Source organism: Sinohyriopsis cumingii, chromosome 13, assembly GCF_028554795.1.
Source record: "Sinohyriopsis cumingii isolate HCF-2022 chromosome 13, ASM2855479v2, whole genome shotgun sequence".
Lineage (NCBI taxonomy): Eukaryota > Metazoa > Mollusca > Bivalvia > Unionida > Unionidae > Sinohyriopsis > Sinohyriopsis cumingii.
This window is the reverse complement of record NC_142973.1, coordinates 18,676,194-18,694,278: the sequence shown is the minus strand read 5'-3', so window position 1 is coordinate 18,694,278 and position 18,085 is coordinate 18,676,194. Positions and strand designations below refer to the sequence as shown.

General features: G+C 40.6%; 1 protein-coding gene across 1 annotated transcript in view; it reads right to left on the bottom strand.

The window, feature by feature from the left end:
- LOC149785007 (putative ammonium transporter 1) overlaps positions 1-18,085 on the bottom strand; it is a 61,112-nt gene that overhangs the window by 19,822 nt on the left and 23,205 nt on the right. The window contains exon 2 of the mRNA XM_089931268.1: positions 12,415-12,504. Coding sequence (XP_089787394.1) covers positions 12,415-12,504 — 90 coding nt within the window. The remainder of the gene's footprint in view (positions 1-12,414; positions 12,505-18,085) is intronic.

Sequence of the window (18,085 nt, the reverse complement as noted above, 5' to 3'; positions counted from 1 at the left end):
TGTATTTTCATTTATTTGGAATGGATCGTCTTGCATAACATTTTTATGCTGGTCATATCATTACATTTGAAGAATGTAACTGATAAGCAGTACCATTTAACCAGTATCGTACTTTCGTCACGTTTGACCCTAATCCATCTAGGTTCTAGGCCAGGGTGTGCAATACGGATATACGGATGATATTCGAACCGAACGCCATACCAACCATGTAAGATTAAATAAGCGCATAATAAATTAGATTATTTGTTTTCATAACGAGAAATTGAAATGTATTGCGTAATCATTTCATATTAATTGGCTAATCTGGCGGTCAAAACAGTTGCTAAATACTTATTTCCGCAACATACACCCCGACTATAACTCTTTTGGTCCTTCTCTGACGTCCATGTGTCGATACTTTTAGATCCAGTGAATTTTAATTGATAAATCTGAATTTACTTTGAATTTATTTCATGCTGTAAGGTTATGGATATTTGAAAAGTGTAAATGAAGAGGAATGTAATTCATCAAAAAGTGCTCTCATATTCAGGTTTGAGTCAAGAAAGAGTAATTCATTGGGCATGGCTCACAAACACTTTTCAGCCAAACGCCCTCAAGCGCCCACATAATGCATAATGTGTCGAATCGATCAATACTTCTTAGGGTATATAAAGCTTACTGTGTAATTGCATCATCCACAACTGTGGCAGATTATATCCCAACGGTTGGTTTTTAGTGCGTTTAAATACAGTGATAAGATAAGTTATTTTGATTGAATGAGCACAGAGTCAGAACAGCTTTTACTAATATCGAAAACTAATAGAATATTTCGAGCGAAAGAGCTCGAAATATCCGGTTGGCTGACAATTACGATATAAACTTATCATTGCTCGACTGTTATTGTCTGTAAATCCGAAATCGAACAATGTCTTATCTGAGCTCTTAGTTGTTGGGTTTTTGCCATTTCAGCCAGCACTGTCTCGAATTCGGTCCTGCTAATTTAAACTTATACTATCCTCGATTCGCACAAAAATATAGTTTAGTAATTGTATTCCGACTCATTAGTGCAGCTGCAAGCAGTTCTAAATAAACACGTACTCGTGAATGAAATCATATAAAAACTAATTTTAGCGCGACCAAAGGCACCGGTTATTATTGATATAGCCCCAACAACAATTTGAATTGTTGTCCATGTAAATAGTTGTTGTGGTTGCATCACACCAATACCAAGAAATAGCATCTGCTACCAAACACGCTCGTTTGTTTGTCATGATCAACGCGGTTCTCATGATGATATCATTTACAGTTTTTGCTCAGATTCGATATTTTTCCATCAGTAAACGTTACGGTCCATCTTAGTTCTTCATATTATAATACAATCTCTTAGTACAATTGCCATGACTGATTATTTATCAATGGTGTTACTTGACTCCATCCACTATAATAACTGGATACGATAACAAATACGATCCAGACTTGCGGTCAGTGAAGATGTTAGATTTAAGTTTATCAAAACCATTCACATCTTCAAAACAATTCCAGCATATGTTATTTTAATTTTACCTGCTATCTTTCCTTCAGAGGTCTGTATTGTGTATTCTGTAAATGAACGTAATATACGATCACAGCAACGAACACACCAGTGACTCTGATTCCCCCCGTTTCAGTTATCTCAGCCAGATTCTTTTCGACAACGCCTTTCAACTGTACGAAAATTTCTTGAATGTCTAATTTGACGTTTTAAGTTTACCAGTTTGATCTTCGAAACTCACAAGCTCACATTGATCAAAGCGACCAGTAAACTCAGTCAGATCTGCTTTGATTATAGACCTGCCAGGGTCTACAACAATACCACGTCGGGCTTAATAACGTCCGTAAATGTTAATAGACTTTTCTATAATATTAAACGTACTTCAATGCGAAATCTAAAAGTGTTTATATTCTTGATGAACGCTCCAGTGAACGCTGAGCTTCAACAACGAAATCATGTTTGTACTAACAACTCCTTCGACACCGTTGATGCCAAACTGTATCGGAATTCGTCGTTCCCTTGGGTCCATCAGTTGCGCGGAGAGGAGGCATCTGCTGCATGGGCAACAGCTGATTCTCCATACCACCCTGCCTAGGCTTCGTAGCTCTACTGGAGACGACACTTCAGCGTCGTCGTAAGGCGTTGGTACAACACGGGAAGCAGCAGTTTACCGGTTCTAAGTCAAAGCTTGATTGGCATAGAGCTTGGCACCGGGGTTGCTTCCGACGGTGGGAGATATCGCCATGTCTCACTGGACAGCTACCACCCGCTTCAAGTTGGACAACCCACAGGGAATAAGGTGCTACCCCGCCATGGCCTGTCTGCTTGGCTAGGTGCGTGGAGCGTAGGGAACCATCTCGACAAGTGAGCTACAAACTCCGCACCAGGCAAGACTCCAGCCCTTCGTTTTTCAAGCTGGAACATCAGGACCATGTGTTCTGCATTCACCTCTGACCTGAAGCAGATCTACCACGCATGGAAGACTGCCGTCATTGACAGAGAACTCTGCTGACTGAATGTCAACATTGCCTGCCTCCAAAACACCCGACTGGGCGACAAGCGGTAGCATCAGGGAAGCCAACTACACATTCACATTCTTTTGGCAAGGGAAGCCCTCCGATGAATCTAGGCAGCACTGTGTCGGCTTCGCTGTAAAGAACACTCTATTCGCCTTCACTGGCCTTCCGCCATCAGGCGCTGAGAGCATCTTTACCCTCCGGTTATCAACATACTGAGGGAAAGCAGAGATCTTGAGCGTGTACTCCCCAACCCTCTCCTCTACCCACGAGGAGAAAGACAAATTCTACGACGATCTTGATTGATATATGGTACCCTCAACACTGAAGGTCTCTACATACTAGGAGAATTTAATAATAGAGTGGGAGCTTACCAAGAGACCTCCTCATTTTTCTCGGCTCTCAATGAAGGGGCAAGATCGACGAGAATGGTCAGCAACTGTTGCAGATGTGCTCCTCACACAGCATATGTGTGACCATCCCCTTCTTCAAATACAAGGAGAACCACTATCTAGACATCAGCGTGTGTGCGGTACTGGCCAGTGTCCTCCTCACCCGCAGCTACCACAGTGCCGACTGCGACACGGACCACTCCGGCGTCGCATGCAAGGTGAGAAACATTCCCAGGAAGCTGCACCACGCTAACAAGAAGGGTCGCGCACGCATCAGCACCCGCTGTGTAAGATACCCAGAGAAGACATAGCAGTTCATCAGCAAACTGCAGGAAGCACTCACCAAAGAGATACCTGATGACACCATCGACTCCAAGTGGTTCCACCTCCTTGACTTTGTGTACAATTCAGCCAGCACTGCCTACGGGAAGAATGAGCGTAAAAATGCCGACTGATATGAGGCCAACTTGGAGGAGAGGGAGCCCGTGACTTAGGAGTAGAGGAAAGCCCTCCTGGTATTTAAGGCTTACCTAACCCTATTACACTACAAGCCCTCAGGACTGCCACGAACAACGCCCAGTAGACCGCCCGCCGATGAGCCTTAACCTACTGGCTTAACATCTGAACCAGTATACAGTAAGCAGCTGTCAATTGGGATGCAAGAGGCATGTACGAGGGTATTAAGAAGGCGAGACAGGGCCCTCCACTTCCAAGAACCCCAGACGAAGACCAGACAAGTCATCACAGACAAGGGGAAACAGCTGATGCAATGAGTTGAACACAATCTCGAACTGTATGCAACCCAAAACGTCCAAATTCAGACTGCATCCCGTCTGAAGTCCTCAAGAGCGAGAAATCAGTACTGCCTCAGCCCCTGTACGTACTCATCTGCTTCTGCTGAGAACTGAAACACATCGCCCAGGACATGCGGGACGCCAACATCGTCACTTTGTACAAGAACAAACGAAACCGTAGAGACTGCAATAACTACCGGGTCATCTCCCTATGTATCATTGTCGGAAAGGCATTTGCCCGTGTCGCCCTGGCGCTCTTGTAGACCCTAGCCCTCCGCGTCTACCCAGAGTCCCAGTGTGGCTTCCGAGCCAGCCGGTCAACTGTAGACATGATATTCTCACTACGCCAGCTGTAGGAAAAGTGTCGTGAGCAGCATATGACCCTCTATATCGCCTTCATAGACCTGACGAAGACGTTTGACATGGTCAGTCAGAGAGGACTCTTCAGGCTCCTGCAGAAGATCGGCTGTCATCCACGACTGCTCGCTGTCATCACGTCGTCCACGGGAACATGAACAGCACAGTTTGCTTCAACATCGGAGGCCTTCCCAGCCAGCAGCGGAGTGAAGCAAGGCTGCGTACTTGCGCCGACGCTCTTTGCCATCATTTTATTCCATGCTCCTCCAGTACGCCTTCATGAACTGCAGAGATGGCGTGTACATCCATATCAGGGCTGGCGGAAAGCTGTTCAACATCGCCCTTCTCTCTGCTAAGACTAAAGCCTTAGAGGTTCTCATCCGTGATCTGCTCTTCGCCGACGATGCAGCCTTGACATCACACACGGAAGATAGACTTCAGCTGCTGATATGCTGACTCTCCAAAGCCTGTAAGGAGTTTGGACTGACCCTCAGTCTGAAGAAAATGAACGTCATGACGCAGGTCGAAGACTCCCCTCCCACCATCGCCATTGCTGGGTTCGAGCTGGAAGTTGTTAACAACTTCACATAACTCGGTTACCACCATCTCCAGCTCTCTCTCTCTATTGATGGTGAGACGAACGGCAGGATTGCCAAGGCATCAGCGTTATGTCCAGACTGATCGTGAGAGCCAGGAACAACCCCAACCACACTAAGAAGATCGAATTGCACGTCGTACAGGCCTGCGTGCTCAACACACTCCCTTACAGCAGCGAAGCAGGGACCACCAATACGAGTCACGAGAGGAAACTCAACATGTTCCATCCGAGAGTCATTCAGCGCATTCAGTACATCCAGTCGCAGGATAAAGTACTCAAAACAGAGGTTCTGGAACGCGCCAAAATGAACAGCACGTTCTCCATTCTCAGCGAGAGGCGCCTTCGCCTGCTCGGCCACGTCAAGAGAATGGACACAGTCCGCATTCCCGAGGACCTGTTATATGGTGAGCTAGCGGAATGCGCACGACTGACTGGACGGCGACGTCTGCGTTACAATGATGTCTGCAAGGAGGACACGAGGACGGCCAACATCAACATCAACGACTGGGAGAGCTATACTGACGACGGCTCCACCTGGCGCCTATCTGTCAGACATGGCTTTTAGAAAGCCGAGGAAGCGAGAAACACAAACCTCGCTGCAAAGAGAGACAAGAGGAAGGAAAATATCAACAGTCTCAAGAATCATCGACTTTCACCTTCAGCATGTGCAACAGAGACTATCAGTCTAGGGTCGGACTCTTGAGCCACGTGCAAAGGTGCAGATAGGACACCCAACAAGAAGAGATGCTTAGCTTCAAAAGTAACCTTGCGAACATCTGTGCAAAAACCAAACATGTGACTGAGAGGAATTTCAAACGGAAATCGCAATGAGGATCCACGCATTTGTACGTTGCGCTGAGAAAATCAAACATTAAAAGTGCAGTTAATGACCACAAGAGCAGCTTGTACATCTGCATCTTTATGCGTGGAAAGTTTCTAGGTCGATTAATGGAATAAGGTTGAAAATCCGCGTTATCACATCCATTATTGATAACCCTCATGGTCGGAAAAGCTGATCTTGCGTAATTATCTATGTAACTTGCAAGTTCAATAATCATCATGGCAACATGTCAAAATATTGTCAAGAATTGATTCCTTTTCCTTTTCATCTATGGAATAACGAAAACTGTTCAACAACTTCTTGATACCATTATGAACAAATCAAATTGTCATATTGACAGGATAATAAGTATAATCAGGCTGCACAAGTTTTCCCTCAACTCTCGAAATTACCTTACATGGAAGGTAAAATCTAGACGTGTCCTATACTTGCAATTCTACTTTTAAATCATTGGGATCACTTGTAGGGTATAAGCAATACTAAAACATCTCGTTTACTTAAATCTCCAACACAGACTCGTCAACCGCGTAAGGTGCTGTATCGATCGAAACGGTAGAACTGAGTGTGGATTAATTTGCACGTATATAAATTTTGCAGACGTTACCGGCCACCAAATTGATTCTTCGTCGTATTTCTTCATTGATCGATTCCATTTTGAACACGCGGGCAAAGATTTCAAGTGTTTTCCAGATGAAGGCAGTGTCTGCTGAAAACACAAATATATTATTTGTGGGCAGAAAATCAACGCTTGTGATCGGTTATTATGCCAACTGTTACACACTCACAACAATGCTTGTGCAATATTGACTCTGCGTTATTCCACAGCGGTAAAAGGAGCTTAAAATGTCACACTGAATTCTTGTTTTCGTTGGTGAGATTGTGATTGTCGAGGTAACGGTGTAGGTTGTATTTACAACAACCTGTTGCGTCACAGCATATATTCCACGTAAACAACGATGCGTTTGAATTGTTTCAGAACTTGTAATCGGTATCATATTAATAAACATCATTGATATATTTCAGTTTATGCATCAGCGCGAAATATGTTTTTCTGTCCCTGATGTCATTGGTGACCAGTCGCTAATAAATCGATGTGGCTTCATTAAAGACTTCTTGTGCGTTTTTTCCAACCCGCACGAATTGATCCAACAAGTGTTTTCAATGGATTCACGAGGACATCAGGGTAACACAATCCGCCAGGTCTTCTCCTCGCTTTAGTTGTTGCTCTGGTATGAGTGCAGTAGAATGTTTTGGTTGTTGCTTTTGAATGATTACAGACGATCTTTGTTTTGTGGCAGATGATGCCTTTTGATTTGTTCTTCAACACATTTGAAATATTCCTATGAGCAAATTTCGGGTGCAGGTTGTTGTGCATGCCACTTTTAAAACCCTTCTTGTATTTGTTCACGTCGTTTGTCTACATGTGCGTTTGTAGATGGTGATACACGTTTTGGATGTGCAGGTACAGATGTTTTTGGTGCACGTGCTGTGTGTTTTTATTGTTCATGTCGAAGCTATTTATCTTGTTACAGAATAATGACACAGATTACCGGTACATTGTTCATTCCAGCAAACTCACTAAATACCATGATCTATATTTTTACCATGAATTCTTCCCTGTTAGGAGGTCTACTAAGAACAACACGTATAGGATTTACAAAGATCATCTAGCCTTGGTAAACTCAGCTATCTTACGAACTGGACCTGGTTCTTCTGTTCCCGTTAGCATTTCAATTCTCGTTGGATTTTACTTTACTCGTTTAATCAGCGGTGCAAATGTTTCTGAAATCTTCTCGCTCAGTTTGTTGAGACTCTAACATATGTTGGAACATTTTGTGGCCTATTATAACATTCGGAATAAATTCACCACGATCAGTAGCAGTTTCACGGCGTCGCTTGCCCTGCTCTGCTAAGACATCACTTGTGGACATTTTATATGATTGCCATGATTGTTAAATTGACGTGTGAGACACGTTTGTGTCCAGGCCCGCACGATATTTGCCCCTGTAAGTTTCAGTCAAATCAATAGTGTGAAAACTATACAGATCCTTTTTGATCAGTAGAAACATGTCATGAACTTCATCGCACGTGTGGTCGGCGGAACACCAAGTCCAATGAATATATAGAATATGTGCGTCAATATCACGAACAACTATATATTGCAACTGTCAGGATTATATAGAAATGCCTGTGTGTATCGTTGAGTCAAATATATAACATCTGCGTTTTTGTGTCGACCTCGTGGATATACTGGTGGAATCGACTGGATTCTGAAGCATCGTATGTATATTACAATAATGTTTTCGTTTGCATCCGAATCGTCATTGATAGGTGATTCATCGATGGTAGAAAAGAAATCGATTGCTTTGGTGCTTTTGAAATATTTTTTAAAATCATCACCTGCCTGATCATCAGCCATTGGTGCAATCATATACAATAATCCCACCGCAGCCATCGTAACATAATGTTCTTAAACAGTTTAGATTTTATCGCGATCCAGCAGTACCCATGATTAGTGTACTAAATGAATTTAGAAATACTGAACCTTCAGTTCTTTCATCATCAGTGAAGTTAAAAGTATTTTCGAATTCCCTTTTTCGTGATGATATTGAAACATACAGTAGACAATACAAACACGACTTCATATTTCGGAAAAACATGTACCTCAATGTACCACAAATTCAACTTTAGTTGAAATACGCAATAAACAAACAGCGATCGCTGAAACTTGTGTTCGATGTGGAGCAAAGAAGTAATTCCATCGGTGGATACGGATGAATTCACGTCTCACGAGTCAGGTTTGCTCTAAATTGGTGGCTATATCGCGGATGGAGTAACAATGTTACCAGAAACACCGTGAATAAATGACCCGGTGAAAAGTACCTTCCCAGATACAATTTTTGTAGACCTGGTATACGGCTGGATAACACGACTCGATTCTAGCAAATACGAAGCCTGGTGATGGACCTGTGAATTATGTTGATGCTGAGTGTTACCGACATGACCTTGCGTACAAGTCATCAAAAAACATTCGTGCACGTGAACGCGCCGACTTGGATCTTAACCATGACTTAAATGTAATTGCGGCACCAGACGATGGATAATGAATCGCGGGATAAGACTTCAGACGATGTGTAATGGCCAAGAATACAATTGGAGGCACTAATTAGAAGTTAACTTATATTAATACAAACAATGATTACAAAATGTCTGACATTATCAAAACTATTCTACAGTCCGAATGGATATTGGAGAGGTCAAACCGTCGTGGAATTAAGTACGACAATGTTCATTCATGGGATTGCTCGAACATCGTTGGTCACTAGTGCCACGAAAGGTTTCACGTGGTAGTTTCATGTCCAAGGCTAGTTTGTTGTTTCTTTCACATAATCATGTACGTGATCTACGGGGTCGTTCCTGCACCTACAAGTAAGCGTTAGCCGTTCCAGATATCTGGCTGAATTGTTAACAAAACACCGTGTGCGATTTCGTGTTGGAAATGTCAAAATTCATCGTGACTAAGTTAGTGTTGATGAAGTCTTGGAGTGCTTGTCTCCCAAGTGCAGAGCAAGCTAGAACCACAGAAAGGTCTAGCGAATGGGTAGCATGACTTGTCATAGCAGCGCTAAACAAAGAAATCACACGCACCATTGGATTAAAACCAGCCAATGCGATTCGACAAATGACAGTTACTTTTACTCAGAAGATGATCTCATAGCCGGCACTGTTAGAACCATTCAGAGACAAATTTATATGGTTAGAAGTTGGACAACGTCGGGAAAGGGATGTATATACCATTTCGGAACGAACTGATACTCCAAGACAAGCAACGCATTATTGACTGGGACCTGTTAATGAATAAGCAGCAAGGCCTCCCAGTCGAGCATATGTGCGAGAGGAATAAATATTCGTTGCAGCAAATACGGAACTTCCACCAAGATTTGTGTAAACACTTTGATGCACAAGTGGGCTTGTTAATCATAAGTAGATTCACAAGAGCACAATGTCCAAACTAATAGGCGGCGATTCCATCGGTGAATATCCAAAGTTTAGTATCAAGAAGAGACAAACGCAGTTCAGTGCATCTATATACCTGCCGTATGCGCAAATGTACGTCTCTCTCGAAGACATTCCACGAGCATGTATTTTAGATCCTTTTGCACAATACACTGTGGAGTACATTTCGCTCTCCTTTTGCTTTCAGAGACGTGTGTCCAATCATTACTGGATACATTTTAGGTCGCAGTTCCGCACACTATTCAACTGGTTTACCCGAGCATTCGTCTTTGACATTACCAGCAACCTTTTATTTGATGTTACTGTACAACGAATGTTCTTTTGGCTAATCGATGGAATCAAATTCATTGACCAAACATGGTTGTGCCATGACCGCGATAACATCGCTGGTTGTGATATGCATCAGCAGTGAGTTTGTATTGGTGCACATACTCTTGACCCGATCCTGGTACGATGGTTTGATACTGTCGTAGTAAAACTCGACAAGTCCAACAAGGACGAAACAACACAGATTGGTTACGTCAGCTTCAGGTTTGACATTTTACTGTGAACGGCAGCACCTCCAACATCCAAGCACTTTCTGGATTCAAAGGTCAGATCAGTACTTAGCCTTCAAAGCCTGTCTTTTTTCAATATCACGTACATGGTTGACTTGAATTCTTGTGAGCAAATTCGCCATCGTTTCTCCGAACAAAGAATTGTTCGTGAACTTGAAAATATTCAGATCAGTGTCATTTTTGACCGCTATTTTCCGATCCACTGTCGTCTGGATATAAGGTACTTACAATCGTGCAGACATAATCCAAGCACCCGATGGGTCTTCGATACACCCATACCCAATCACAGATACAGCTGGAGGTTTTGCACGAACAGCACGTAATTTGTTATCGATTTGAGACTTGGTACAAGTTGCTTGCATTCAGGGTATTTGCATCCCAAGTCATCATTAACAATCGCACAATGATAACGAGACTACCACATACCGGCACCGACAATGCTTCAGTGACCAGTGAATAATTGTTGTGCGCCACATGTAAATCTTCAGGGAATTCCAAATCGCCTTCAAAGAAGTATCCGTACTCGCTGTTGATGATATGATAGTTTATGTGACTTTGCAAGTAAAAGTGCCTACGACCAATCCACCGAAACCCACCCACCGGCAAGAGTTGCATCATTGCCCAACCATAAATGTTATCTCAAAAAGGTGTATGATGGAACCATTGGGGCTGCCGGATCGTATCAGTCCACGTCTGGTCTTTTCATGCGTGCATATATATGACTCAGCGTAGAAATCGTGCCTCGAAGTGATCGCTCAATAAATAGACTCATTTTGTTATCGGAGAAGAATTCCAAATCATTTTGGTTTTGAACAAAACGCACTCCAAGCTATACCATGTGACGAGAAGTAATGTGCAAAATCAAGCGTGCATGGCAGCGCCAGTAATTCTCTCAAGCATATCGGTGAGCATGAACACATCAGTGAGAAGATACATATTGTGATAGCCACTCAAGTGTTTGAGTTCGAGTGTGAACCTTTTCTGCGTGCTCGTAATTTTTTCTGGGATACATTCACGTGACTGCAATGAATAAAACGTATGTCTGTGGCTTTTGAGCTTCAGCAAACTCAAGTCCCTCATTTAATCGAATTGGTACATACTTTTTTGATCAGGAGATCTGTGTTGGCTAAAATCTATCGACAAGTGATTGCATAGTTCTCCGATGTGAGATTGCTCGATATTTTGCTCTTTACCAAAGTGACTTGCACAGATCCAGCAATAAGTGGCTGCAAAAGAAGACGAATGTTATCAGTCATAGTCATGACTGCTGGAGAATAGAGCTGCTATCGAATCAATTTCGCTCTAACCTCGAGCGATTAAATAAACATATCAACCGAATCCCTGGCACGATACAACCATGGTGGTTTAGTTTCCTTTAACATCAAATTATTATGTTACAAACTTTGCATGGTGCTTTGTCAGCAACATGTTTATTTTTTCCTAGACGCGTTCTCGTCTTTGAGAGCTTTGAAAATATTTTTACCTCAAAGGCATTATCTCCGTCAAAGCTGTGCTTTTGAATTAGTTTTTGAAATTCCGACACACGTCTAATTGTAAGCATGTGAAGTTTCACAGCCAACTAATGTGCCAATTCAAATCAGCTTTTATGATTATTCGTACCACGTATCTATTCTTGAAATAGAGACAATCGTCAGATTAACTTTCACATTCACCAACTAGATTAAGTTGTCTCCCTAAGTATAAAGAAAGTTTTTGTCCAAAACTTAGATTTGGATCAGCGATCTTGTGTACAGTACATTGCGTTAGTTATCACTATGTTTGAGAATCTAAATAATAACGACGTATTTAGGATTATGACGTCTTTGGAAAACATGTACTTGGCCCCTCTCTTTTAGAGCTATTATCGAAGAAAAGCCATTACTATTTATGCCTCGTGTAATGATAAGCAAACGAAGTAATGGAATGCCAGCCGGATATTTCCAGCTCTTTCACTCGAAATAGTCAGGTTTTTACATTAGCAAGAACAGTTCTGACATGGCGCAGATTAAATCAAATGAGGTTCAGTTTTGATACAATCTGCATCAATTGTAGATGATGTAATCACACTGTAAGCTTTATATAGCAAGTACTGATCCATGCAGCTCTGATGGTTTCTTCGTAGAAAACTGCCTAAAGAACAAGTATACGTCTGGACTACTTTCGTGGATTAATAACAGGTTACGCATTTTTTCCTTGCCAAATCATTAGAGAGTAGAGGCTTTGGTTTGTGTTCATAGGAGAAACAATTCCAAACCGGCATTCTAATGCAAGTAAATGCGAAGGAAATCAATTTAAATACCAATTCCTTGATCCACTCTAAAAATGTACTTACACGAATCGCAAACGTTCTTGATTAGGATGTTGGTGACATTTTTGCTTCTGACTGAGCCCGCCTCCATAATTGCAAAACCAGATTGCATGACTGAAAAAGAAATGTATTTAGTAATTATTTCATTCTACTTTGAAAGCGAATTAAAATTTCAAAATATAAATTCAATACTCAAGTCGGCTGTATAAGAAAGTTTTGACAAAGAGGATTGTTTCGTGGCAAGTCGATGGTTATTCAGAGGTACAGCAATTCATGATAGACATTTGAATCATATGGCAAAGTAAGTACAGTGCAGTTTAAAAACACACATCATCGCAGTCGACATCGTATGGTGTAAGCAGAAATATTGACGCTCAATACCACGCACAGAGACACATAACAGTAGCCAACTAGTGTGGGTAGAGACAATAGTCCACAGCTCAGCGATTATTAATTCGGCACGCTATCCACTGAATTACTGCGTCTCCCTTTCAGGTAAAATAAGAACGGAGGTTCCATTTAAACCACAGAGATAATATGGACACGACTGTTGGAAATAATAAAGATGCAAGTGGTTGAACAAGAAGTCGAAAACGGTATATCAGACATAGACTGCATGATTGCTGTTTAACTGAATAAGTGCTCATTTCTTTTTAAGGGAAACTCTTTCATAACCATTATTTTGCAAGAACAACTTAATATAGCAATTTTGTATTCTTTTAGTTGAGGGGTGGAGTGTTTAGTTTTTAGACTGGGACAGGGTTTGGGTTATTTTTTTAATTTTTGCTCGCTACAAGCTGATTTGCAGTAAAGGAATGGTGGAGGCTGGAGTTCCTCCATCGCTATTTTTCGAAATTCATAATTAGAAAATGCAAAACGTATATATATATATATATATATATATATATATATATATATATATATATATATATATATATATGTGTGTGAGTGTGTGTGTGTAGAGAGATAGAGGGTGTGTGTGTGTGTGTAAAGAGAGCGAGAGGAGTTAAATTAGGCATAATTAAAAAGAAAGTATTTCAAATGCGGAGAATGAAAAAATTAACTCGCATTGGGTAAACCAGAAATCATCCTATTTATCTTTTAAATTACACTGGTATTGGTCACCACGAACGAAAATGATGCTTAAAATTGTTGATTTGTTTTGTTGATTGGTTCTAGTTTTAAAGTTATGATACTGGATTAGTACACACGACCTTGAAATTGGAATGGCGGACGATAAGTGAAGTATAAAAGGAATATATATCAATTTAAACCAGAAATTACTAAAATACATTTTTGACTGGATCTATGAATAAATCTATGATTAGGTTTGGACAGTACTTGCTTTTAAGGCAAAACAATCAATGATGCAATCAAAAACTGCTATTGCGTTATGCATCATATGAATTGCATCATCCTATTCCTAGAAGTCATGGACGATGCAATCATAACTAAGCTTACATCACTCTGCTGAAAAAAATTACCCTATCTCAGCCCTAGAAATCACACAGTGTCGTGCTCTCTTATTTGTCAGTGTTTGATTTTGCAAAGGGACATATTTCTGTTTAGCCAAAAAGAGATGAGATGAATCGTACTTGTGTGAACAATGCAGACAACGTCTGCAATATGTTTGTTGAAGTGGCTTCTGCGACACAAAAGTGCAGTATAATCACTATGGTTAAGAAAACCAAGCACCTTTATTTTGGCTGCAAAACTGGAGATCAGGACAAGACGTGAGCCTCACACATATATGATGCAACATTTGTTCAACATATCGTCGCCAGTGGTTAAACAGGAAAAGGAAATCTGTCTTTTGCAGTGTCAGTGATTTGGAGAGAGCCAACAGATTATATCAGCAATTGTTACTTCTGTATGATGCTTCCAGTTGGGAAAGGTGTGTCAGAGAAGAAAAAGTGGACTGTGCATTATCCAAACATTCCATCAGCTATATGCCCAGTACGCCACGGAGAAGGACTGCCGGATCCTGATGCACCATAATCATTCTCACTCGAGTCAGACGAGGAAGAGGTAGAGGATGAAACTTCTAGTCCTGTACCATCAGTGCCACATGATCCATATTTTCTACCATCCTCCTCCTCTGAACCACACCTCATAACACAAGGTGAACTGAATGACCTTGTCAGGGATTTGGAACTGTCCAAGAGTAAGGCAGAGCTGTTGGTATCCAGACTATAGCAGTGGAATCTCCTGGCAGGTGATGTTAGGGTTTCTTTGTTCCGTGACCGTCAAAAGGATATTGTCACCTTCTTCTTACTGGAAGGTGATCTTGTAGCCTGCATCAACATCGATGGTGTGATGGCAGCCCTCAACATCGTTGATGATCCAGATGAGTGTAGACTTTTCATTGATTCAATGAAGACGAGTCTTAAATCTGTTTTGCTGCATAATGGAAATGGTTCGCCGTCAGTTCCAGTTGGTAACGCAGTCCATATAAAGGAAACCTTGAAAGCAGCCTTCAAGAAACAAGGTTAAGTGAAACTAAAAAAGGGAGGTGTCTTTGTTGGTCCTTAGATTCGTGTTTCTCTTCGAGTTCATGCATTTGACACTGCACTGCGTGACAAGGAAAAGACGGCATAAAACGTTCTCCAGTTAGTGGCAATAAAATTTCTCGGAAACAACAAGGCAGACAACTGAAGTATGTGTGTGTGTGTGTGTGTGTGTGTGTGGAAAACCTCCTCAAGGCATACAAAAGCCTTGGCTGCAACAAGTCACTAAAGACGCATTTTGTGCACTGTCATCTAGATTTTGTTTCCACGGAATTGAGGAGCAGTGAGCGATGAACAGGACATTGAAACAATGGAGAAACGCTATCATGGCAAATGAAGCCGACCAATGCTTGCAGATTATTGATCGACAGTGACAAGAGATGACTACATGAGATAAGACAAGAAGTGCTGAGTAGACACTGAATAAGGACTAAACTATGGACTTACATGTACATAATAGATTTTTGCTTTTTGTTTCAAAATAAATTTTGTTTATATAACGTTTTTGCTGTTTTTTAAAGTGTTACATAAACAGGACAGGTGAAATAATATCATGTAAAGCAACCATAAACACATGAAAAAACCTAGGTTTACAATTTACTATTAAAACTAATATCTATACAATATACATAGACCTAAAACATAAAAACATAAATATCTTGAAAGCAGTAGCCAATCAGTTGTTTTAATTGTCATATTTGAATTTATCACATAAAAAATCCATAACAAAATGGCACATTTTATCTCTGAAGCAGAAAACTTCTAAACAAATGTAGACCAGTGTTATTTACCTGTGTGATCAGTGAAACAGAAGAAGAAAAAAAATGAAAAAATGAAAAAAATAATAACGTCTTAAGTGGACACTTTTCATTATGAAGTGATGTATTTATGTGCGTAACGGTGAATGTATTTACTAGACGAACTTTTTATTCAGTGACTGGCATACATAGAATAGAAACCTGTTTATCTGTTTCTGTCTGCCAGGTGTGTGTGTGTGTGTGATTTGGATTTTTAAAGTAGCTTTAATAATGTTTCAGTCATATCGCTACGATGTCTACAGTGTGACAGTTTATAGTGATGTCTATCACTGGGGCATCATGCCGCAGATATGTAGCACGATGTCCCACCCAGTCACATTATCCTGGCACCAGACCGACCAGTCCTAACACTAACCTCTTAATGCTGAGCGCCAAGCAAGGCAACTGTTAGTACTATTTTTGTAAGTCTTTGGTATGACTCGACCGGCTATCGAACCCACGACCTCCCGAATCCAGGGCGGACGCTCTAACCACTAGGCTTCCGGAACGGTCATCTGTTAGGTAATGAATGTATGTATGTATGTATGTATGTATGTATGTATGTATGTATGTATGTATGCATGCATGTATGTATGTATGTATGTATGTATGTATGTATGTATGACTGACTGACTGACTGACTGACTGACTTTATTTCCTATTTAAAAAGAGATTACATCAGAATAAACAAATTCATGATAATACAAGATCATAAAATAAATCAGAAAATTGACAAAAATACAATAGTAATACTGTGTCAGCTACCGTATTGACAAAACGAAATATCTCACTGCTTGCAATTATGCAAATCTGCAGTCATTTGGCGGAGCAAGGCACTAATCTTTTAACAGTTGCTTGATGATGATAATATTTCGAAAAGTTAATACGTCTATAGTGTTATGTGCTTAACATTAAGTTCGAGATAGTAACGAAAATGAAATGAAAAACTTTTAACAGTGTAATTCTATATGTAGTTTTTTTTTCTTTATATGACGCATGTATTTATGCATATATATACTTGTTTGCGCGTATGCGTGCGTGCATGCATTTATCTATGACTGACTGTCTAAATGACTTAGTTACCTCTACAACAAAGAGTATATCAGGTTGCTAAGATACATATTATACATATCATAGGATTATGAGACACATCATAGACGAGAACGCAAGCATGATATATACATCGTCAGCTAATGTGTTTACAAAATGAGATATATAAATACAGAAAACCATATAGAAATCTCTTGGAAATAAACATAAACAAATACATAAACAAATACATAAACACACACACAAACAGCTGTCATACAACAAAATTTGCGGATTTGACAAGAAGACTTTGGCCTTTAATTGTTTATATTTAATGTTAATTTACTACTTACTTTTAATATCATGTTAGGGCATGTTAGTTGATAGCAGGGCACACATTTTATTGTAGAATGAAGCTATGCTGTTTGCAGTCACCAACATGAGCGTATCTGATACGTCATCGTCAATAGACGACATGCAGTCAACCCTGCTTCCAAGAAGTGTCTCCAACAATATATCGTCTTCTTGATTGAATAAGTTAACCCCGTCTCTCACTTCTAAAGAGTCAATCACTCTCTCAAAGAAAACGTTTCGTTCCTCAAGCAGCATTTCGCAACCTAAAATAAGATGTTTCGCTCTGTCGTCAGTCTCTTTTCCACAGAGTTTGCATACCATAACTTTACCAACAGGCATGATATATAGTTTCATTACTTCAGAGAGAGGCCATAACATGGATGGAAATTTACGCCCAAGAAACCATATATTACTTGGTTTTAAGTCCAAATGAATGTTTCTGAAGTGAATTAAATCATCCCTTAGTTCCATATTTGCTCTCCAGGTAGTTTCTTCATGGTTTTGGATAATATCAATAATATGTCGATTCCAGATGAGTTTTTCTTCAGTTTGTACTCTTTCTGCATAGTCTAAAAGAACACTTCCCATACCATATTTCTTAGTTATTTTGTCAATATCAGGTATAAATCCCGTCTGTTTTAGCGGGTTGTTCAGATACTGACATAGGCGCATAATGAAAATCTTTTTCCAGATAAAGGTCCAATCGCCCTTACACAATCGGTTGAAAAAGAGCAATTTCATCCTATCTATGTATGCTTCCATTGACCAGAGTCCTAAGGTACTACTCGTTGCCTCCGTAGGCGAATATTTATCGAAAGCTTGCATACGTCGCGCTGCATATCTCTGGCATAACTCAAGTTCTTCTATATTTGAGTTTGTGATACCTGACCATAGTTCACATCCATATAGGACCGAGGGTAGAATAATTCTTTTCCAAATCTTCAGACTTGTTAGAGGGTTCATTCCTCCATCTCTGATACCAATAAAATATAAAGAGTTTAACAAGTG